At 43.4% G+C, this 22,959-nt stretch overlaps 1 protein-coding gene across 7 annotated transcripts; it reads right to left on the reverse strand.

Annotated features, from left to right (window-relative positions):
- On the reverse strand, nucleotides 1–22,570 carry BRD8 (bromodomain containing 8). 7 transcript variants are annotated; one of them, XM_012477345.3, is made up of 22 exons: nucleotides 22,482–22,570; nucleotides 21,224–21,320; nucleotides 15,479–15,548; nucleotides 14,796–14,845; nucleotides 14,470–14,592; nucleotides 14,268–14,348; nucleotides 13,782–13,846; nucleotides 12,693–12,829; nucleotides 11,961–12,179; nucleotides 11,425–11,569; nucleotides 10,052–10,261; nucleotides 9,367–9,647; nucleotides 8,293–8,745; nucleotides 7,895–7,988; nucleotides 7,668–7,714; nucleotides 6,704–6,918; nucleotides 5,094–5,186; nucleotides 4,834–4,902; nucleotides 3,967–4,144; nucleotides 3,145–3,249; nucleotides 2,631–2,675; nucleotides 1–420 (listed from the first exon to the last, which is right to left on the reverse strand). In XM_012477345.3, the coding sequence occupies exons 1-22, from the start codon at nucleotides 22,498–22,500 to the stop codon at nucleotides 361–363; spliced, it is 2,856 nt and encodes a 951-aa protein (XP_012332768.2). In that variant the 5' UTR covers nucleotides 22,501–22,570; the 3' UTR covers nucleotides 1–360. The 7 variants fall into 7 exon arrangements, 6 of the variants coding, with proteins under 6 accessions (XP_012332768.2, XP_012333039.2, XP_012332847.2 ...); XM_012477616.3 differs by lacking the exon at nucleotides 11,961–12,179; XM_012477424.3 differs by lacking the exon at nucleotides 2,631–2,675.
- Between the last annotated feature and the right edge of the window lie 389 nt (nucleotides 22,571–22,959).

The raw sequence follows: 22,959 nt of genomic DNA on the forward strand, positions 1-22,959 counted from the left end.
TACACACATACACACATACCCCAAGCCAAGGGCTAGAGGTTTTTTTTTTTTTTCTGGTTTATTGTATACACACAAATTTCACAGTTTTTTTTTTTTTTTTAAGAAGTCTGTACAATTGACAATACAAACTAGCTACAATCTGCTAGCTACACATTAGGACATTAACATAGTCCATGATTTCTGCCCTAAAACAGGCAATTGTGCTACTCCAACTCTCTGAGAGAGATTTTCCAGCTCATGTCAAGTGGCCCAGGTATCTCCTCTTCTGTAGCATCCACTTCCAGAACTGGGCCCGCAAGCCCAAGCTCTATTTTGTTTACTTTCATTTTAGGTTCAGCTCAAAGAGGGTACTCTGAGGCTTCACTTTTTCATCTTCATATCTGCTTCAATGGCACAGCGGCGTCCCCTGGTTCCCCCATCCTAGACGACAGGCAGAGAAAGAAAGGGAGCATGAGTTGGTCAGGAGATAAGAGATGGTGTAATGGAAAAGTTGGGGATTTGGTTTCTTAGGGGAGAGGGGAGAAGAGAATCAGCAGAAAAATCGAGAGGGATGAGGGGCATATTTCTGTCTTCCCACAGAGTGGCTAAAGAACATCTGGTTGTTTATGAGAAGAAATGTAGGACGGAGTATCTTGCTCACGCCTACCACAAAGGTCCTTGGATTCACCTAGGGTCCCACAGAATAACTATTAGTCATCCCACCCAGGCCCAAATCATGTGCAAAGGAACAGGAGAGTAAAAGAAAGGTAGGAGAGTCAGAATGGACAGTGGGTAGTAAGGTTCTTGACTAACATACCTGTCCAACTGTTGGTCCCTATAAGAAAGGCCTTTCCTGCAGACTGACCCTGGCACTAGTTCCCTAGCACCTCCTGACAGTTGTTTTCCATGAGATCAGGACAATTAGAAGGCTTCTTTCCATCTGCTGCTCTCTCCCTGCAGCCCAGCTCCTTCCTCTTGTGTAATATTTTGCTGTCTTCAATAGATAAAAGATCCCATTAACCAGCCTTGCAACAGCCAGCCAAATGCTTTGCTTGGGGGATCCAGAGTCACTGTTGCAGGCCAGTAAGAAAGAACGGAGATTATAATGTTCTGTCTGTGGTACAGGCTGAGAGGCCTATAGGCAAGATAAATTACTGAAACCTTTGCTGGGCCAGGCCACTTTTACATTTCTAATATGCAAGGACTCAAAAATTGTTAAGAGTCCATGAACATAAGTTGCCCATGAGACAACAGTGAAAATAAAAATACCACCTTGCATTTGTATAATGCTTTTTTTTTTTCCAAGACAGTTTCAATATATTATCTGATTTTATACTTACAATATCCCTGTGAGGTAGGCTGGACAAGTACCTCATTATATTAGCTTCATCACACAGCAAGGACAATGCCCCAAGAGATTATCCAATGACCTTAAGACCATGTAGTTTTCTAGTATGATGCCCCTTCCATTACATTATGCCTCATTACCCCATAATGAACAACACAGATCAGAGCCAGTTAATTCATGGAGGAAAGTAATAAAAGTCTTTAGGCTAGCTTATCTGTAATTTCAGCAGCCAATACTGATGCAGTGGTCATTATTATTATTTTTTTTTGAGAGGAGTTTCACTCCTGTTGCCCAGGCTGGAGTGCAGTGGCGCAATGTCGGCTCACCACAACTTCCACCTCCTGGGTTCAAGCAATTCTCCTGCCTCAGCCTCCTGAGTAGCTGGGATTATAGGCATGTGCCACCACACCCAGCTAATTTTCTTTTTTGTAGAGATGGGGTTTCTCCATGTTGGTCAGGTTGGTCTCGAACTCTGGACCTAAGGTGATCCACCTGCCTCGGCCTCCCAAAGTGCTGGGATTACAGGTGTGAGCCGCCACACCCGACTGCAGTGGTCATTATTACTGAGATCTTTTTTTTTCTTGTGAGTCTGTCACCCAGGCTGGAGTGCAGTGGTATGAACAGTGCAGCCTTGACCTCCTGGGCCCAAGTGATCCTCCTACCTCAGCCTTCTGAGTAGCTGGGGACCACAGGTGCACACCACTCTGCTGCACAACTAGTAGGGTTTTTTTGTTGTTCTTTTTAAATTTTGTAGAGACAGGGTCTCCCTATGTTGCCCAGACTAGTCTCAAACTCCTGGGCTCAAGCAATCCTCCCACCTCGGCCTCCCAAAGTGTTAGAATTATAGCCTATACTGAACTCTTTAGCTTAAATTTTACTGTTTGTTACATTAGTCTTGCAACTTAATTTTAAAAGAGAAAAACTATGTGCTGAGTACTGCCATTACGAGGAACACTGTTAAAAAGCCAGCTAGTAGCTGCTGCTCTGAGCAATCTTCAATTTGTAAGAAAAAAATTGGTGAAAGGTAAAGTCAAGAAATGAGGAGCAGGTACATCCTGGATCCTTCACCCCAAGAATACATTTCAGTCCAGTGATCTCAAAACAGTCCCTACCCAGCCCACACACACACACATGCAAAAGACAGGAATGCAGAAGAAAAGAGTTCTTATTCAATGACCTGAATAAACAGAAGTTCAAGATACTGCCACAGTCTGCACATTGGATTTCCCTCTGCCACCCACTCCCGTTAAGAGCTGAGAATCTTCTGTGGCAACACCACCCCTTGCAGCCATTCAATACTTACAAAGAGAGAGAGAAGGAAGGCAGGAGAGCCCATTGGGACACTGTCCTGTTAGAGGACAAACAAACACTGATCAGGTTCCACAGAAACTCTCAGCCACAAGCACCCCAAACCTCAGGACAGAGACACAAGCACCATACACACAAGGACAAAATTTAAAAACTCAAGAACAAGAGGAAAGAGATCCAAAAGCAATCTGGCCATTACACCTCTAGCACAGAAACTGATAGTCCCCAACTGCTGCAGGCTAAGCCATTTCCCCCGCTTTGAGAGCACTCTCCCAGAGGAATTAATAATTCCCCTACTCACGATTTCATGTGACTGGGCCTCTCGGTCACAACAGGCTTATTCCGTGTTGAGATGGGCAAAAACAACCACCATTCTAAGATCTATGTGTCTGTATACCATTGAAATGCAGAAGCCCAACAATACCAAGTAGTAACATAAGGTTCCTTGGATGCTTCAGACTTCTACTACTGGAACTACTGGCACACAGGTTCTTTCCTGATGGCCTCACCTTCTCTGAAGCATCCTGTTTACGGGTAGAATCTCTCCCTCGAAGACTTTTAGCACTGATCCCAGACTCAGATGTTTGCATAATCAACTGTGTGGCCAAGAATTGCTGTAGGGAGAAAAAAACAGGGTAGGCCATTGAGACCTGATTTAGTAGGGAAGAATTAAGTACATTTTAGGCTTTGAAAATAGAACTTTGTAGAGTATTCTTCTGGCTCAAATACATTTTGACTGATTGGAAGTTTAGCATATTAAGTTTTAATTCTAGTTGCAATAGGGATGCTAAAGAATCAAGTAGCCCCCTTTTTTGCTATAATATAGGATCAAAATCTCTATCCTCCAGGAATGAGAAAAAGAATAAAGCTAGAATAAACCAAAGTTCAGCAATTTAAGTAATTTGGCAGATTGTGCAAAGATTTGCAACATTCTTCCAAGTTCAACACCCCAAAAAGTACCTGGCAATGCAATCACAGGATAAAAGAAGGGAAAAGGAAAGGAGAAACTCTTATTTGCTGAGTGTCTACTATGTACAGGTACTTGATGTAATTAAAAATATACATTCATCATTTAAAAAAAAATTTTATTTAAAAACTTGTGAAACAGAAATTAATTGCCCAAGAAAGGCAGAATATTGCATCACAACTCTTTCACCACACCAGAGAAAATAAAAATAAATTCCGTAAGAACAAAATATTATGTTTTCAATTGTGTTCCTGATGGCTATTTCAAGTAAAACCCACAGCAACCCTTCTTGGCATCAATATGAACCCTCCCCTTGAGTATTTTAATTTCATCCTTGCTGAAACACAAAGGATCCTCAAAATACCTGGATCTGCTCCAAGACATCTCGTTGCATCTCCACTGCCATGTGATAGACATCATGGTCTGAGCTATTGTACATTACAGCATTCTGAAACATCAGCATAATGTCACGCTGAAATTCAGCTGTGCTTCGGATCAGTCCATTTTCTATGTTTTTCTTAATAGTTGACAAATCCATTGGCCTGAAAAAGAGAAGAGCGGTAAGTAGCAGTGGAGGTGGGAAGAGGACTTACCTAGATCTCTGAATACATTATCATCATAACAGATTTTCTCATATATACCTTAATTCCCAGCTGCCAGGACTTGAAGGCTAACCCTTTACCCCAAAAACATGTACTTAACCCAAGAAACAATCTATATAATAAATACTGAGAAAGGTAAAAAAGGGAGTTTATTTACTTAAGTTTTTTTGGAGACAGGGCTTGCCTCTGTCACTCAGGCTGTAGTGCAATGGCACAATCACAGCTCACTGCAGCCTGGATCTCCCAGGCTCAAGCAATCCTTCCCACACCTCAGCCTCCCAAGCAGTTAGGACTATAACACCTGGCTAAGTTTTGTATTTTCTGTAAAGAGAGGGTTTCGCCATGTTGCCCAGGCTAGTCTTGAATTCCTGGGCTCAAAGTGATCCGCCCACCTCAGCCCCTCAAAGTGCTGAGTTTACAGGCGTGAGCCACTGCTCCCTGTGGGGATTCACTCTTTCAGACTATCACTGGTGATCCAGTCACTGGAATGATCAGTTTAGCACTTGGTTCCCCTTACATCAAAACCATAAACTTACTTGCTTTAAACTTACTATCTAAAGCAAAACTTCACTAAAACTGGACAACTTTTAATTTAGGCAAGTTACCATTTTGGATGGAACATGGCTCACCTCTGCACAATGCTGTGATAGCCAGGTGCTATGTCATCCGTAACAGGCTGCAAGAAGACATTGGCATACCTGTCCAAAAAGAATAAGGTGCAATTACTGACATTCTCCAGAAGCACAGGAAGGGAACTTACGCTAAGCAGCTGAAGGTAGTAAGAGTCAATACCAGCAGTTCCACAGAAGCCTGCTTGGATTTTTTTCAGTCACCAACAATGAAGAGGAGTAGGAGAAAATGAACCTACTGATTGGTAAAGCCCACTCACCTATGATTAGCTGCAGCTCTCCATACAAGCATGATGGCTTTCTTCCAAATTTTCTGTGCCTGAATAGCTTCCTGATCCTCGCTACAGACAGAGCTGAAACAGAGATACAGCAATTCTACTGGGCACAAGTAAAAAAAAAAAAATTATAATTATCTCTTTTTTTTGAGACAGGGTCTCACTCTGTCCCCCGGGATGGAGTGCAGTGGCTTGATCATGCTCACTGTACCCTCAACCTTCCAGACTCAATCCTCTCACCTCAGCCTCCCAAGTAGCTGGGACTATAAGCGCACACCATCATGCCTGGCTAATTTTTAAATTTTTTTTTAGAGACAGGGTCTCACTGTGTTGCCCAGGTTGGTCTCCAACTCCTGGGTTCAAGCAATCCTCCTGCCTTACCCTCCCCAAAGTGCTGGGATTACAGGCATGAGCCACCACGCCCAGCCCTAATTATTTCTTGTCAACAGTTTATTCCAGGACAAGAAAGGGAAACACTAAAGAAAAGATCAGGCCAGGCCTGGTGGCTCATGCCTCTAATTCCAGTGCTTTGGGAGGTCAAGGCAAGAAGACTGCTTGAGGTCAGGAGTTTAAGACCAGACTGGACCACAAAGAGAGATCCTGTTTCAGCTGGGCGTGGTGGCTCATGCCTGTAACCCTAGCACTTTGGGAGGCTGAGGCAAGTGGATCACAAGGTCAGGAGTTCAAGACCAGCCCGGCCAATATGGTAAAACCACATCTCTAATAAAAATACAAAAAAATTAGCCTGGCGTGGTGGTATATGCCTGTAATCCCAGCTATTTGGGAGGCTGAGGCAGGAGAATTGCTTGAACCCAGGAGGCAGAGGCTGCAGTGAGCAAAGACTGTGCCACTGTACTCCAGCCTGGGCAACAGAGTGAGACTCCATCTAAAAAAAAAAAAAGGAGGCTTTGTCTCTTAAAAAAATTTTTTTTTAAAGATAAAAATTTAAGAATAATGATAAAGGCCAGGCATGGTGGTTCACACCTGTAATCCCAGCACTTTGGGAGGCCGAGGCAGGTAGATCGCTTAAGCTCAGGAGTTTGAGACCAGCCTGGGCAACATAGCGAAACTCCATCTCTACTAAAAATTAGTGGAGTGTGGTGGTGCATGACAGTAGTCTCAGTTACTGAGGAGGCTGAGGCCGGAGGATTGCTTGGCCTAGGAGGTGGAGGTTGCAGTGAGCCAAGATAGCGCCATTACCTCCAGCATGAACAACAGAGTGAGACCCTGTCTTAAAAAAAAAAAGAGGCCGGGAGTAGTGGTTCTCGCCTGTAATCCCAGCACTTTGGGAGGCTGAGGTGGGAGGATCACGAGGTCAGGAGATCGAGACCATCCTGGCTAACACGGTGAAACCCTGTCTCTACCAAAAATACAAAAAATTAGCCAGGATTGGTGGCATGCACCTGTAGTCCCAGCTACTTGGGAGGCTGAGGCAGGAGAAAAGCTTGAACCCAAGAGGCGGAGGTTGCAGTGAGCCAAGATAACACCACTGCACTCCAGCCTGGCTGACAGAGCAAGACTTCGTCTCCAAAAAAAAAAAAAGATTCTCTTTCTCACCTTCACTGCCTTGGTCTCAAAGGATCTCAGATACTCACAACTGGGAAGAAGCAGGGCTGCTAGGGATGGAGTCTGCCAGTGTGTGTGACTGCAGTGTAGCATTGTGTATGCTGAAGCCATCATCACTCTCGCTCACAGGAGGTTCATTATCCATTTCTGACAAATAGCCTTCTCCTTGATCCTCTTCCTTAGGCTCCTCTAGGCTGGCCGCTTCACTGACACCATCTTCCTCCTCATCCTCACCTGGGGCATCCTTAGACACAGTATGCTCCAGTCAACAAATGCAAGCAAAGCTATCTAGCAAAGCATCATTAAGTATGATCTGTTTTTGGGTTAGATTAGTTCTAGAAATGACCTCACACTGTTTCCTGACTTAGCCCTCTATCACTTATACTACCATCTACTTACAGACACTGGCTTAAGTAATTTAGAACCTGGATAAAGAATAAGACCCAGGATCTTTTAAAAAGAAAGAAAAAAAAAAGCTACTTACTGAAGACTAAGCTAAGAGGCGTTCCTTCTTTCCCCTTGCTCTTGAGAGGAACTCTGACCCTGGGTACAAAGTTATCAAAAATAGTTTTTATTTTGTGTCTTATCTGATGGAGCAAGCTCACATCACATTCAAGTCTTTATTACTACTGCTTTAAAAATTCGAAAAAGAAAACTTCGGATGATTATCTTTGGATAGCCTAATTAATAAACTTGATTCCTGTATGTTCTCCATGGCTCTGGTATCCTTATTCAGTCTAAATCACTCTAACTGTATCAAGCGAGGTTTCTTAAGGACTGTGTGATATTCACAAACTGTTTCATATGGGAGGCACCTGTTGCTAGGAGGCACTCCCATCATGCCTGACTGTCCACTGCAGCTTTTCCCCACGCAACTCCATACCAGTCTCTTATCAGAGAATAAGGATGCGACTTTACTGAAATTCATTAAAAAGTAGTGCTATAGGGAAATCTAACCACATGGCAAGAGGAATAAAGAAAAGTCTGAAATACCTTTATCTGGCTTCCAAAAATAGTCCCTGATTCTTCTTTCAATGAGTCTGCAGAGGAGAGAAAGACTACCTGAAGATTTTTCCACCTTAGCCTTCCTACGGACCATAATCCCCTGCAGCTCTCCTTTCCATGCTGACCTATTCTACTTCCTCTACTTGCCCACAACCCACAATCCCTCAGAAGCCAAAGCAAATGATTTCAAGTTAGTTAAAGAGGACTTTATTTACCTGACATTTCAAACTTGTGCTGAGTGTCTGCCTCTAAAGGATCTTCCATGGGATTTGAGCCATGTGATGGAGACAACATGCTTTCAGGGGATGCCTGAAAACCAAAAAAGAAAAAATACCCTAAGTACTGGTAAATCACTATAGCTCACACAACTTTATTCTTCAATGATAATGAGACTATAGAAGAAATTCTAAGTCCCACTCATGTAATTTGACTCCAATGGTAACCTTAACAGGAATAAGACAAGTATATATAGCACTAATCACAGCCTATGGGCTTTGGACACATCAAACATGTAGAACTCAGGAATGTAACAGGAAAACCAAAAGCCTAAGCTGTCACTTCTTACCTAAGATATAACCCTCCATCTCCCCAGCCCCTGATCTTTATTAAATACCTCTGTCTTCACAGTTGTAAGTGGGGTCTCATCGCCTTTCCCAATGGCAACATCTGCTTCAATAATCTCTCCAACTGCAGTACTTCCTGGTTCCTCATCTAAGTCCTGACTCCTGAGTTCTGGTGGCTCCATACTTGTGGCTGGAACAACTCCAGCTACTATTTCGGCCCCTGAAATGCCTGGCTCTGGTTCTGCAGGTTCCACCTTGATCTCTGCACTGGGCTCCCTGATGTCCACCAGTTCATGTATTCCCTTGTTTTCCGTTTCCTCAAAGTCCATTCTCTCTTGCTTGACAGTCATTTCTGGTGCAGGGAGAGGTACTGGCTTGTCCCTCTCCTGCTGGATAGGATGCTCCCAGGGGCCAGGCAGGGACTGAGGATCATCATTCTCTTCACAAAATGAGAGTGCTGCTTCCACTGCTGCCACATCCAACACTTCAGGATGATCATCTACCTGTCCCACAATACACAAGCCTATTGAAGTCACAGAAAGAAGCCCAAGTCCCTCAGTTTTGTTAGCACCAAATGTGATAGCTTGAATTTGTAGCTTTCTCTCCATTTTCTCCATATAGTAGAGGCAAACAATGAATAGGCACCTGTCCTGTGCAAATCAGTAACATGGGTATGCCTGGGGAGATGATTAGTATGTTAGCACCAAAGGGCTACAAAGATGGAGAAGTACAGAAGTAGGAGAGTTGTTTAAGTGATTCTTACTATAAGAAGCAAAGTGGCAGAGCATGGTGGCTCACGTCTGTAATCTCAGCACTTTGGGAGGCCAGGAGTTCGAGACCAGCCTGGCTAACACGGCGAAACCCCGTCTCTACTAAAAATACAGAAAATTAGTGAGGCATGGTGGCACACACCTGTAGTCCCAGCTACTCAGGAGGCTGAGGCACAAGAATTACTTGAGCCTGGGAGGCAGAGGTTACTGTGAGCCAAGATCATGCCACTGCACTTGAGCCTAGATGACAGAGCAAGACTCTCTCTTAAAAAACGCAGCAGCAGCAAAGCAAGGCTGAGAAAAGAAGCCTACATAAGACTCATGAGATTATTTTGGGCTTTGCTGAATAGTTACCTTGTCCTCAATGATGGCAATGATGTCTCCAACAGTCTCAAAATCCAGCTCTTCACCTGTGTAAGACACAGCAATATCCATCTTCTCAGCCAGATCTAATTCTTCCTTCCCATCTATGCTGGGAGCCTTTGATCCTCCAGGGGCCTCTGCTACCCCTGATCGAAAACATTCTTCTTTGATAGAATTGATGATCATGGATATTTCACTGCTGTCCATGGAAACAGTCACAGTATGTGGATCCCCCACAGCCTCCATGGGAACACAGTTATCGGGTTGACTCACTGAATAACAGAAAGAGAAAAGCATCTCAGAAGCTTATTGGGTACAAAGTGACCACCTTGAGATCACATCAGCACTACAGACAGATGTCAAATATCTAAACACTTAAGGTCAGAACAAGTCATCATACATGTGCCTATGTTTTCTTCTCCTCAGTTTTATCTATAAGGGTGAGAACGTATTTTCAAGCCTGCTCATATCTGTATAATAGCCTCTTCCCTGCAACAGATAAATGCCCACCCGCCTCTTCTCACATCTATTTCTAAGGATATTTATTTCTAAGGATAAAGATGGCACATGTCTATGTAGAGCAGAGAAGAAACATCTGAATTGGAGCTGATGCTCTTGGTCATTTTTCTCTAACTGAAGCTCAAAATGAAATTTTAGTGGCTGCTCAGGGACGCACCTGGAGCTACACTTTCAGTAGTGGAGACAGCCGGAACAGAGGATGGTGCTGGCAGCGCAGGCATCATGACAATGGTAGCTTGGGACACAGACTCTACAGGGGGTGGCACAAGTTTAACTGGAGGCTCACTGGCAACAGTGGTGAAGGAAGCAAGAGGTGTGGTGAACTGTGTAGGACCAGCTTCTAAAAGCCGGGAAAGAGTGGGAGCACCTAACATATAAAGAGGTACACAAAATGAAGTAAGAAGAAAGCATATAAACAAGAAGCAATAGCTATTTGAAGACTCAACTAAGAAATTCTTATGGTCTCAAAGGATGAGAGCAAATGCTGCACTGAGTAAGTTCATCATCTATATCCTTACTCTCTCTAACCTTACTTAAGATCTTCCTTCAAGTTAGGAATGAACCAAAGCACTAGAACACACAACATATATAAAAAATGGGTGGTAGGGCCAGGCGCAGTGGCTCACGCCTGTAATGCTAGCACTTTGGGAGGCCACATTTGAGACCAGCTGGCCAACATGGTGAAACCCTGCCTCTACTAAAAACAAAAACAAAAACAAAAACAAAAAAACAGCCAGGCATGGCGGCAAGTGCTGTAATCCCAGCTTCTCAGGAGGCTGAGGCAGGAGAATTGACTGAACCCGGGACATGGAGGTTGCAGTGAGCTGAGATTGTGCCACCACACTCCAGCTTGGGCAACTGAGTGAGGCTCTGTCTCAAAAAAAAGCGTGGTAATTTTTCCTCAGAGGAAAATTAATCACCAAGAAATAAAAAACTGGTATGAATAAATCTGTCACTTCTGCTGAAGTTCAGCACATTGTAAATCACAAACTTCAACACCATTCAAATACCAGTAAGGTTTGTACAGTATTTTATGGAGCTTTTTGTCTTTCCCTGCTTTACACTTTTTTCTTCAGTTAATTCTCATCACATCCTTGTCAAGTATATACATTACAATTAATAAAAAAGGAAACTGAGACTCAAAAGCTAAGTTACCTATCCGAAGTCACAAAACCAATGTGTGGCAAGTCTGAGATTCAAGTCCAGTTCTCTGGTTCCAAATCTTATTCCACTATTCTATAATCTCAGGTATCTCTAGCACCTTGATTTTGCAAGCCACAAGAAAGCAGCTCAATATTACTCTCAATATCTATGCTGTGGTCAATCAGGGATATCAATATCTTGAAGACACACAGCTTTATAATCGGGAGCACTACATTGTTTACCAGGTAAAGTAGCTCCAAAAAAAGTTAGAAAAAGTTGGGCTTTAAACTAGGACTAACAATTGCTTAGTGACAAACACTGAAATTGAGGTCAGTCAATGTCAAGTTCAACATCTCTGAAGTAGATAAAGGAAAAGTGGTAACTTACCTGAGGCAGCAGGGGAGGCTGCAACAGTATTGGGTGTTTGCTGTATCTCCCCACCATGTATCATGGGAAGGACCCCGCCTACCTCCAGGAGGACACCTGTACTGTTCAGGTGGCCAGAAGCCACAGTCATTTCATTCTCATTGACCTACCAGGGAAGAATAGAGGTGAAGGCTACACTCGAGTTTTCCTTTACTACCATTTCCCAACAAAGCTCCAGAAGTTGATCAAACTTTATGAAAACTAATAGTTAACATCCACAGAGAATAATTTAATACCCAAGGGAAACTCTAAACTATAATGTTCAAAACTTATTTGACAAGAGTTCTCTGGAGTAGAGAACCAAAATAATTGTGATTCAGAGACCTCAAGACCCAAGGGTACTATCAACTTACTGTATTTTTCAAAAATTAACATTTAATTAGGAGATTTTTTCCTCTTTTGAACTTTTTTTCCCCATGTCACATTTTAGGTCCCAGGCACTCCCTTCCAAGTACTAAATCACCACAGCTCTCAAACACCCACAGAAGTCTCCATACCAGTCTGGGGCTAGTAGGCAGGAGGCTACCCTTCTTCAAGAGCTCTGACAGCAGAGGGGAGGGGGGTGGAGTTGCTTTCTGTCCAAGCATCTTTTTCTGGGGTGAATCATCTGTTACTGGGGTCATGGGGGCTTCTAAGGGTGCAGAGCCTGGAGGAAGGGTGTCAGGAATCCCAGGAAACGAGGTGACTGGGGTACTCGGCAAAGTCCCGGGGGTTACCTAAGAGACAACAGAGAACCTTTATCTGACTTCTCAAACTATGGAAGGTTCCCTACTTATCTGTTCGGGTTAGTGTGTCTAACTATTATTTTATTAGTCCTGAGTCGAATTGCCCAGAAAGCCTCTATCCCTCCTGCTCTCAGCCATACTTTTCTTCCCCACAAGCTTCTCTTCCATCCACTCAAACATCCCACCCAACCTGCCTTTTATGAACTCCTTACCCACTATCAGTATTACATTTACAAGGACTCAGTCCCTTATTTCAGCAGGAATTTCATAAGACTAGTATGAAACAATTCCTTAAAATAGTCTTTTACCTCTCTCTCAAAAAGGTCAAAAGCCTCAGTGTTTTTAGGTCCATTTTTATCTCAGAGCACAGAACATGGTAAATTCTTTAGCATTCAGACCAAGAGAGGAAGTTGCCTTTAGGCCAAAAGTGGTTTCCTCATCACTCAGCTCTGCCGGCTTATTGCTCCTTAGCTGATCAATTTCCACAGCTGAAAATATACTCACCCCAGAGGTAGCCTCTTCCATAGTGGTTGGAGTCAAGTCCCCAAGTGGATAATCACCTCCTGGGGAGGCAGAATCTATAGGAGAGCGAACCATCACAGTGGGCAACCTCCGGGGGGGTGTTTTTACTGCTTGACGAGCTAGAACGTAAAAGAAAACAATGTCCAAATCTTCAAGATTAAATAAATGAAACTTGACACTATTCTGCTATTATACAATAAAGGACAAATAGGAATGTTGCATTACTAAAGCAGCATAATGAGTTTGGATTAGAAAGCTTTAACACTTCTGGAGATGGGTAACTTTTTAGCCTAATTTTTCCTAAGGGCAATTCTCACACTAAACAAACTCCTTTAACAATCTCAAACTACTTAGTTATCCCAAAAGTCCTCGGAGTGCGAAAGTAGTTTAAATACCCTTTAATATTCTCTTCAGCAACTTATTAATACTTTGCTTTTAAGAACAGGGAGGCCAGGCACAGTGGCTCACGCCTGTAACCCCAATACTTTGGGAGGCCAAGGCAGGCGAGTCACCTGAGGTCAGGAGTTTGAGACCAGCTTGGCCAAAAAATTAGGTGGGTGTGGTCACAGCTGCCTGTGATGCCAGCTACTCGAGAGGCTGAGGCAGGAGAATTGCTTGAATATCATAGAAGGCAGAGATTGCAGTGAGCCAAGATTGCGCCACTGCACTCCAGGCCTGCACAACAAGCTCTCGGGGACGGGGGAACAAAAACAGGAAAAGACCTCACAGCATTTATCCCTAGAGTTGTAAATGCTTACATTTCTCCCCTTATCCAATGACTGAGCCATTCTCAATCTTTTCACAGGACTTTGACTTCTAAAACATTAATTATGTTCAATATCTTATCGAGCTTTGGATCCTAAAGTTATTTAAGGTCTAGGGAGATCTAAGCAGAGTTCATGTCCTAGGAGTTTCTTCATGGATATTAAGGGAGGTTTTTATTCTGGCAGAAGAGAAAACTGTGCAAGTAAATTTAACCCAATGGATTCTATGTTACAAAACAATCCAACTGTCATTAGCATGCAGTACTGTGCGATCAATTGCTAAACAGACATACTAGGGTCAGCTTACCCTGATATGCAGCATCTGTAGCCTTCCTCTTTACTTCAGCCTCCTCTTCTTCCAATTTTTTTTTCCTAAACAGGGAATTAAGAGTTAGATGCTAGACAGCTCTGGCTCCTCCCCAGAGTTCACAGAATCCAGAAAAAGAAATTTTTTTGCCAGGCCAGTACTTTCTGGAAAAAAGGCCTAAACAGGAATTCTAACCAGCAAAACAGGGAACTGGGGTATACTGTCTAACTCCCACTTCTTCACTCAGGCAAACTAGAGCCACTTTTAAGTTACAACTAAGTTACGTTTTCATACTGAAATGTTCCATCATATTACCTTCTAGGACTCACTCCCCCCTCCCAGCCACCAAGCCGCTTTGCAGTTTTCCCCTTCCAGAATCTGTCTCAAGTCTAAAGGGATGGCAGTTGGAGGAAATAAGCCAGATTACTTGAGGGGAAAAGAAGGTAAAAAGAAATAAGCACAGAAGAACAATATAATATAACCCACATTGCAATGTCATTGCAAAGCTCATCCAGTCTGCTGTCCATGTGTCCAGCTTGAATTAGTTCTGCATCTCTTTTTAGCCGTCTATAGGAAGAAAGAGAGGTAGGTAGACTGGATTTTTAATCTATTCTAAAAATTCTGACCAATACCAGATGTTAGCCTCTTACGTCTTTCTCAATCTTTTGGCATTCTCTCTGATAAATACCTGTATCTCTCCTGGGTTTCCTTTATCACTTTCTTTAGTTCCTCAACTCGCTCAGCAGTCAGTTTCCGAACAATGACGTCTTCAACAGTTTCCACCACTTCTCCCTTTTCACCTCGTTTCCGTCTGTGGAAAATAAAAAAAAAAAATCCATATTCGAATAAGAGAATATTTATCCCCTCTCCCACTTGCTCTGAGCTTTCTTTACCATTTAATCATAGATAACTTCTGCTATTTTTTAATCACCCAGTATTATAAATAGGTATAAACCAGAATTCTTCAGTAAACACTCTAAGAAATTTGGCTAAAGTACCTGGCTTTATACTCACTTTGGGGTCTCAGTGGTCTCTAAAAGCTCCGAGTATTGGGAAGCACAATGCTACAAAAAAAAAAAAGTGAAAATGTGATGAGCAAGCATGGAAAGAAATGCCCTTTCAAAGTTTAAAGAGATTAGAGTAAGATTTAGAGAAGAGAGATATATGTCAGATATGAATGGTTTCCAGGAGAGTAAGTAACTTGATAATCAAATCAGTTCAAAATAATCAAAACAAGACACAGAAAAAGAGTCTTATGGACTAGAGTTTGTGCATTTGGGTAAAGGCAACCTAACTGAAAACATTTATAGCTAATATCTACTAACTAGTTACCACATACAAGGCACTGTGTTAAATGCTTTACATGTATTTTCTCAATTAACTTCACAACAATCCTGAAGCAAATCATTACTATTTTACAAATGAAAAAAACAGAGGAAAATGGCCCAGTTTTTGGATGGAGTAATAATGAACCCAGATCTGTCTAATTTCCAAACTTGGGTTCTTAAATGTTATGCAACACTGAGAAGAAAAGTCTAATATGATCATATATGGATGGATTAGCAAACAATAGGAAAAAAGAAAAGGCATTCTCAACTATTTTCCCACATCATGGTATAAAAGCTTTGTAATTAAAAGGCAGGGCCTGCTGTAGAACTCAAAGACTGCTCTAAAAGAACACTTGCTTGGGAACTTACTTTTTGAGAGAACCAGTCTGGAGGGCGGCCAGGTTCTGCAAAGGGCTTGATAGCTCTGCTAACTGACACCCTGCAAAATGAGGAAAGCTTTATTATACACCAAGCAGAAAATAACAGGAGAGATACGCTGAGAGTACAAGGCTTGGAGTTCAAACTTCGGAATAAAAAAGATGCCAATGAATGCCACGTGTGCAATGGATTGTGCCTATAATCCCAGCACTCTGGGAGGCAGAGGTGGGAGGATAGCTTGAGCCCAGGAGTTCAAGACCAGCCTGGGCAACAAAGGGAGACTCCGTCTCTACAAAAAAAAAAAAAAAAAATTGCATACCTGTGGCCTGTGGTCCCAGATACTTGGGTGGCTGAGGTGGGAGAAACTTTTGGGCCCAGGAAGTCAAGGTTGCAATGAGCCCAAATTGCACCACCGCACACCAGCCTGGGTGACAAAGTGAGACCCCCCGCCCTCCACTGCCACTTAAAAAAACAACAGCAAGTATAGTATATAATTTGTGTTCAAAAATGAGGGGGATAAGAGGGAAAAATATTTGCTCACATAAACAAAATTAATGCTAAAGACACAAGAAACTGCTAATACTAGTAGATGAGGGACAATAATGGGAGGAAGACATTGTATATCATTCTGAACTTTATGATTTGGTATCCGCTGATAAAATAGTAAAATTTAAAAATTTTACTCAAGTACTCTTATACTGGTTTTCTATGGCTGGGCGTGGTGACTCACGCCTGTAATCCCAACACTTTGAGAGGTCGAGGAGGGTGGATCACTTGAGATCAGGTGTTTTGAGACCAGCCTGGTCAACATGATGAAACCCCATCTCTACTAAAAATACAAAAATTAGCCAAATGTGATGGCATGCACTTATAATCTCACTTACTCGGGAGGCTAAGGCAGGAGAATCACATAAATGCAGGAGGCGGAGGGTGCAGTGAGCCGAGATCGTGCCACTGCATTCCAGCCTGGCTGACAGAGCAAGACTCCATCTCAAAAAAAAAAAAGGATTCTTATACTACTTATCTAATAAAAATGTGAGGAAATATACAGATTAGATTCTATTTCAAACCAGTTTACCTGTTTTGCTTAAAAATGAGCTCACTTTATATACACACATATATGTATACATATGCACAATGTGTGTATATATATATATACGTACACACATCTATGTATATATATACACATCTATGTATATAAACACACATATACACACTAGTATATATGTGATATGTGTACACACACACACACACACACACACACATTTTTGTTTAGATAGGATCTCACTTTGTCACCCAGGCTTCAGTGCCATGGCACAATCATGGCCTGCTGTTGCTTCCACCTCTGAGGCTTAGGCAACCTCCCACTGCAGCCCCACCCAAGCAGCTGAGATCACAGATGCACCACCAAGTCTGACTAATTTTCTTTTCTATAGGGAACAGGATCTCTTATGTTGCCTCCCCAGCTCAAGCCATCCTCCCATCTCAGCCTCTGGAGTAGCTGGAACTATAGGCACACACCACCAGACCTGGGTAATGTTTCTGTATTTTTTTTTTGTGGAGACACAGTTTCGTCACATTGTCCAGACTGGTCTCCAACTCGTGGTCTTAAGCTATCTGCCCGCCTTGGCCTTCCAAAGTTCTGGGATTACAAACTGAGCCACCCCACCCAGCCCCATTCTATTCTCTAGTTCTGTGAGGTCTATAATTTTTCCCAGATTACACATATAACTGAGAACATATGGCATTTCTTTATGTGCCTAGCTTATTTTACTTTACATACGATCCTCCAGGCTCAACCATGGAATCACAAATGGAGGATTTACTTTTTTATTTTTTGAGATAGAGTCTCACTCTGTTGCCCAGGCTGGAGTGCAGTGGCATGATCTCAGCTCACTGCAACCTCCACCTTCCCTGTTCAAGTGATTCTCCTGCCTCAGCCTCTTGAGCAGCTGGGATTACAGGCGTGCACCACCATGTCCAGCCAGGATTTACTTTTTTTTTTTTTTTTTTGAGATGGAGTCTCCCACTGTCGCCAGGCTGGAGTGCAGTGGTGCCATCTCGGCTCACTGCAACCTCTGCCACCCAGGTTCAAGCCAGTCCTCAGCCTCCCGAGTAGCTGGGACTACAGGCACGCACCACCACGCCCAGCTAATTTTTGTATTTTTAGTAGAGATGGGGTTTCACCATGTTGGCCAGGCTGGTCTTGATCTCCTGATCTGCCCACCTCAGTCTCCCAAAGTGCCGTGATTAGAGGCATGAGCCACTGCGCCCAGCGGATTTACTTTCTTTTTTTTTTTTAAAGACGGGGGTTTCACCATGTTGGGTCAGGCTGGTCTTGAACTCCTGACCTCAGGTGATCCGCCTGCCTTGGCCTCCAAAGTGCTTGGATTACAGGCATGAGCCATCACGCCCGGCCGGATTTACTTTTTTTAATGGCTAAACAGTATTCCATTGTATTTATTTTATATATGTATTTTATATATATATATATACACACACACACACACACACACACACACACACACACACATACACACACAAACACCTCCCCCATATTTTCTTTATTTATTCATCTGTTAATGGATACTATAATAATTACTTTAATTGTGGATAGTTTCACAGAAGTATATATATTTCAGAAGTACCATATTTTACCCTTTAAATATGTGCAGTGGCCGGGTGTGGTAGCTCATGCCTGTAATCCCAGCACTTTGGGAGGCCAAGGCAGGTGGATCATCTGAGGTCAGGAGTTCAAGACCAGCCTGGCCAACATGGAGAAACCTCATCTCTACCAAAAAATACAAAAATTAGCCAGGCATGGTGGTGCAGGCCTGTAGTCCCAGCTACTCAGGAGGTTGAGGTGGCAGGATCACTTGAACCTGGAAGGCAGAGGTTGCAGTGAGCCGAGATTGCGCCACTGCACTCCAGCCTGGGCAACAGAGTGAGACTCTATCTCAAAAAATGGAAAAAAAAAAAAAAAAAAAGTGCAGTTTACTTCACATCAATTATATCACAAAAAAAGTTGTTAAAAGGGATGTGACCTTTCTTACCAACCCCCTTCCTTCTTGTTGCATGGAACAAGGATGTGATAGCTGAAGCTCAAGGAACCACCATGAACCATAAGATAACCAGAAGATAAACTGCACTGAGGAAGGTGGAAAAGAAAGAGAAGATTCTGACTTCCTAACGTCACTGTAAAGTTGCTATGAGAGTTGTGGACTGCCTACACTTACTTTATGTGTGAGAAAAATAAACTCAAGTTTTTAACCCATTTCTCTGTTGCTGTTGCTCTTTCTATATAGTGTTTTTGTTTTTATGGTGGCCACATATTACTTCAAATATTATATTTAAAAATCAAAAAAATGCTAGAAAACATAACAATCAGCAAAGTACTGAATTGTCTATAAATGTGGCAGAAGAGTTAAATTCATAATGGATGATGCAAAAGAAAGGGGGTGGGGGCTGATACAGGGCAAGGTAAAATGATAGTTCTAGGCTCGGAGTGATGGCTCACGTTTATAATCCTAGCACTTTGGGAGGTTAAGGTAGGACGATCCCTTGAGCCAGGAGTTCGAGACCAGCCTGGACAACAAAGTGACAAAAAACAAAAAAAATTAGCCAAGCATGGTGGCACGGGTCTGTAGTCCTAGCTACTCAGGAGGCTGAGCTGGGAGGGTCACTTGAGGCCAGGAGTTTGAGACCAGCCTGGGCAACATAGCAGGACCTTGTCTCTACAAAAACATAAGATCGCACCAATGCACTCCAGCCTGGGCATCAGTGACATGGTCTCAAACAACAACAACAACAACAACAACAAAAAGTCAAACATAATAGAGTTACTACATAACCCAGCAATTTCACTCCTTGAATAAAAAACTCCAGAGAATTAAAAACATTGTCCATAACCTTGTACACGAATGTTCATAGCAGCATTATTCATAACAGCCAAAAAGTGAAAACAACCCAAGTGTCTATCAAGTGATGAATAAACAAAATTTGGTATATTCATACAACAGACTATTATTCAGCTAAAAAAGGAATTAAGTATGGAAACATGCCACATAAGAATGAACCTTAAAAGTGTTACGTTAAGTGATAAAGTCCAGAAGAGCACATATGATTCTATTTGTACGAAATATCCAGAATAGGCAAATCTATAGAGACAGAGAGTTGGCTGGATATGGTGGCTCATACTTGCAATCCTTGCACTTTGGGAAGCCAGGACTGGCGGATTACTTGATGCCAGGAGTTCAAGACCAGTCTGGACAAAACCCCATCTCTACTAAAAATACAAAAATTAGCCAGGCCACTCATGGTTGCACATAGCTGTAATCCCAGCTACTTGGGAGGCTGAGGCACGAGAATCACTTGAACCTAGGAGGCAGAGGTTGCAGTGAGCCAAGATCGAGCCACTACACTCCAGCCTGGATGATAGTGAGCCTGTTTCTAATTAATTAGTTAATTAATTAATAGAAAGTAGATGAGAGTTTGCTTGGGGGTGGTAAGGAGGGGACAACATGAACTGACACTTAAGGAGTAAGGGGTTTCTCTTAAAAATAAAGAAAATGTTCAGATTGTGGTGATGGTTGCACAACTGTTAATATACTAAAAACCAATATATTGTACATTTTAAGTAGGTTAATTTTATAGTATGTAAATTATATCTCAATAAAGCTGTTTAAAAAAAGAAATACAGGCCGGGCGTGGTGGCTCACACCTGTAATCCAAGCACTTCGGAGGCCAAGGCCCCCGGGGAGATCACCTGAAGTCGGGAGTTCAAGACCAGCCCGACCAACATGGTGAAACCCTGTCTAAAAAAAATAATAATAATAAAAATTAAAAAAATAATAAAAAAGAAATATAGCCGGCCTGGTGGCTCACACCTGTAATCCCAGTAGGTTGGGAGGTCGAGATGGGTGGATTGCTTGAACCCACGAGTTTGAGACCAGCCTAGGAAACATGATGAAACCCCATCTCTACAAAAAATTAGCTGGGCATGATGGTGTGTGCCTATAGTCTCAGCTACTCAAGAGGCTGAGGTGGGAGGATCACTTGAGCCCCAGACATAGAGGCTGCAGTGAGCCAAGATCACTCCACTGCACTCCAGCCTAGGCCACAGAGTGCAACCCTGTCTCAAAAAAAAAAAAAGAACAGCTGGGCTCGGTGGCTCACACCTGTAATCCCAGCACTTTGGGAGGCTGAGGAGGGCAGATCATGAGGTCAGGAGATTGAGACCAGCCTGGCCTACATGGTGAAACCCCGTCTCTATTAAAAAAAAAAAAAAAAAAATTAGCCAGGCATGGCCAGGCAAGGTGGCTCATACCTGTAATCCCAGCACTCTGGGAGGCTGAGGTGGACCGATCACTTGAGGTCAGGAGTTTGAGACCAGCCTGGCCAACATGGCAAACCCCATCTCTACTAAAAAATACAAAAATTAGTTGGGCGTGGCGGCATGCACCTGTAATCCCAGCTACTCGGGAGGCTATGGCTAGAGAATTGCTTGAACACGGGACTGGGAGGCGGAGGTTACAGTGAGCAGAGATCGCGCCACTGGACTCCAGCCTGGGCGTTAAAGTAAGACTCCATCTCAAAAAAAAAAAAAAAAAAAGAAAAAGAAAAAAGAAAAGAAAGTCTACTTACGGCTTAATATGATTAACTACAGAAATCTACCAACATGAAAGCATATCCAACAATTTCTAAGACCCAGGAGAGCTGACGTCCTAGATACCTTACCAGTTTTGATCTCCACTTCTCATGACAGAAGATGCTAAACACAGCTTCTCTCGGATGGACCATGGCTCTGTGGGGCCAGTACTCAGCAGCTTGTGTTCTGGGAGAGAGGGAGAGGGAGGGAGGGGGAGAGGGAGAGGGAGGGAGAGGGAGGGAGAGGGAGAGGGAGGGAGGGGGAGAGGGAGGGAGGGGGAGAGGGAGGGGGAGAGGGAGGGAGGGAGGGAGGGGGAGAGGGAGGGAGGGAGGGAGGGGGAGAGGGAGGGAGGGAGGGGGAGAGGGAGGGAGGGAGGGAGGGGGAGAGGGAGGGAGGGAGGGAGGGAGGGAGAGAGAGAGAGAGAGAAAGAGAGAGAGAGAAAACCTTGGAAACAACCACTGAGACTGCAGTGCTAAGTCCGAAATCCCCAAAAGGAGGACTAAAAGGCTAATACAAAACATTCCAACTTGTTAGGACAAAGTGAGCTACTATCACCAAATCTCGATTTTCACCTCTCCAAGTGAAATACCACCAGTGAAGGTGGTACCTATTCGTTGCATGCGAATTACAGTATAACATTTTATTTCTTAAAACGCCATGGCTTGAAGCTCCGCTTTATTTAAAAAATAGGGAATGTCAGATTAGGCAGTTCTCCCTAAAAGCCCAGTTTTAAGAATATGGGACTTTATTCCAGTTTAAACGCGAGGGCTTATTTCCCAGGAAGCCGAGCGGCCAAAACCTCCTACTACCCCGCCTCCCTCTTAGCATAAACTTGTTTACTTCTCTTAGCTCCTCTACTCCAAACGTCGGGCCTAGAAGACTTTCAGTCCACGAAAAGAAAAATGTCTGAAATGCCCGAGACGCAATTTTCTCAGTAGCAGGAAAAGCTCACTGTTAAAAGACCCGACTTCTACTGCCTCACAAACGTAGGTCAGAAAACAAATGGATGGCTCTTTGAGACGCCGGTTACTCCGATTGCCTCACAACATCTTTCAGTCTGCACGCCCAAGTTTCTAGAGTGCTTTTACGGTTACCCCGCAGAGCTCCTAACACACTCGAATTCAGTAAGCTGCTTCTCTCAAACCTCCGCTCCCTCCCTGAGAAACAAGTCCCCAGATTTCTGGGGCCCCAAACGTTGGTCTTCACAATACTGTGGAGCGCAGGTCTCTGAAAATCCTGGGCTCTCAAGCAAACCACTTCTCCTACTCTTTAGTGGTTTAACAAAAATATGGTGCCTAGCCTCAAATCTACAAAGGCCTTTCACGCAAAAGCTGCTCAGATACTCACTGCCCGTTCCCGTCGCCATCTTGGCCCCGAAGTCTCCAACCCTGAAGAGAGACAGTCTGGTAGGGCCGAAACCCGGGAATTCTGGGAAATAGAGTACTGGCGTTGGTTCGCGGTGCCTCCTGGGAAATGTCGTTTTTTTCCCCCTAAGACAAAGCAAGCACCCTAAACCAGTTATCTTGTGCACTTATGTTAACAGTGTTGCTAAGGAAGGGTAAAGGTTGGAGGCTGAAACCTCAAGATTTTCTTTATGCTGCTTGGATAAGAAATGTCTAGGATTCAAGGTAAAGGGTTCAGTTGGAAGAATCCCAGGCGAAATAACTCCGAAATCGCGACAGTTGGTAACCCGGATGTACATTAGATTTGAGAGGTCAAGCGGAAGCAAACGACTGGAATTCCAGTCAGGTCCGCCCCTTTCCTTACGTGGATTGGTGGCTACAGGCTTCGCTATCTGATTGGCCGAACGAACGCAGCGCGTAAT

Source organism: Aotus nancymaae, unplaced genomic scaffold (assembly GCF_030222135.1).
Source record: "Aotus nancymaae isolate 86718 unplaced genomic scaffold, 86718_ANA_hifiasm-v0.15.2.pri h1tg000064l_1, whole genome shotgun sequence".
Taxonomy (NCBI): Eukaryota; Metazoa; Chordata; class Mammalia; order Primates; family Aotidae; genus Aotus; species Aotus nancymaae.

What these genes read in the sequence shown, in the direction of transcription:
- BRD8 (XM_012477261.3), bottom strand. An exon ending in AGAAGTGGAGATCAAAACTG is followed by an intron (nt 15,549 to 21,223) that starts GTAAGGTATCTA and finishes CTCATTTTGCAG; the next exon opens with GGTGTCAGTTAGCAGAGCTA. An exon ending in ATGTCTTGGAGCAGATCCAG is followed by an intron (nt 3,250 to 3,966) that starts GTATTTTGAGGA and finishes TTCTCCCTACAG; the next exon opens with CAATTCTTGGCCACACAGTT.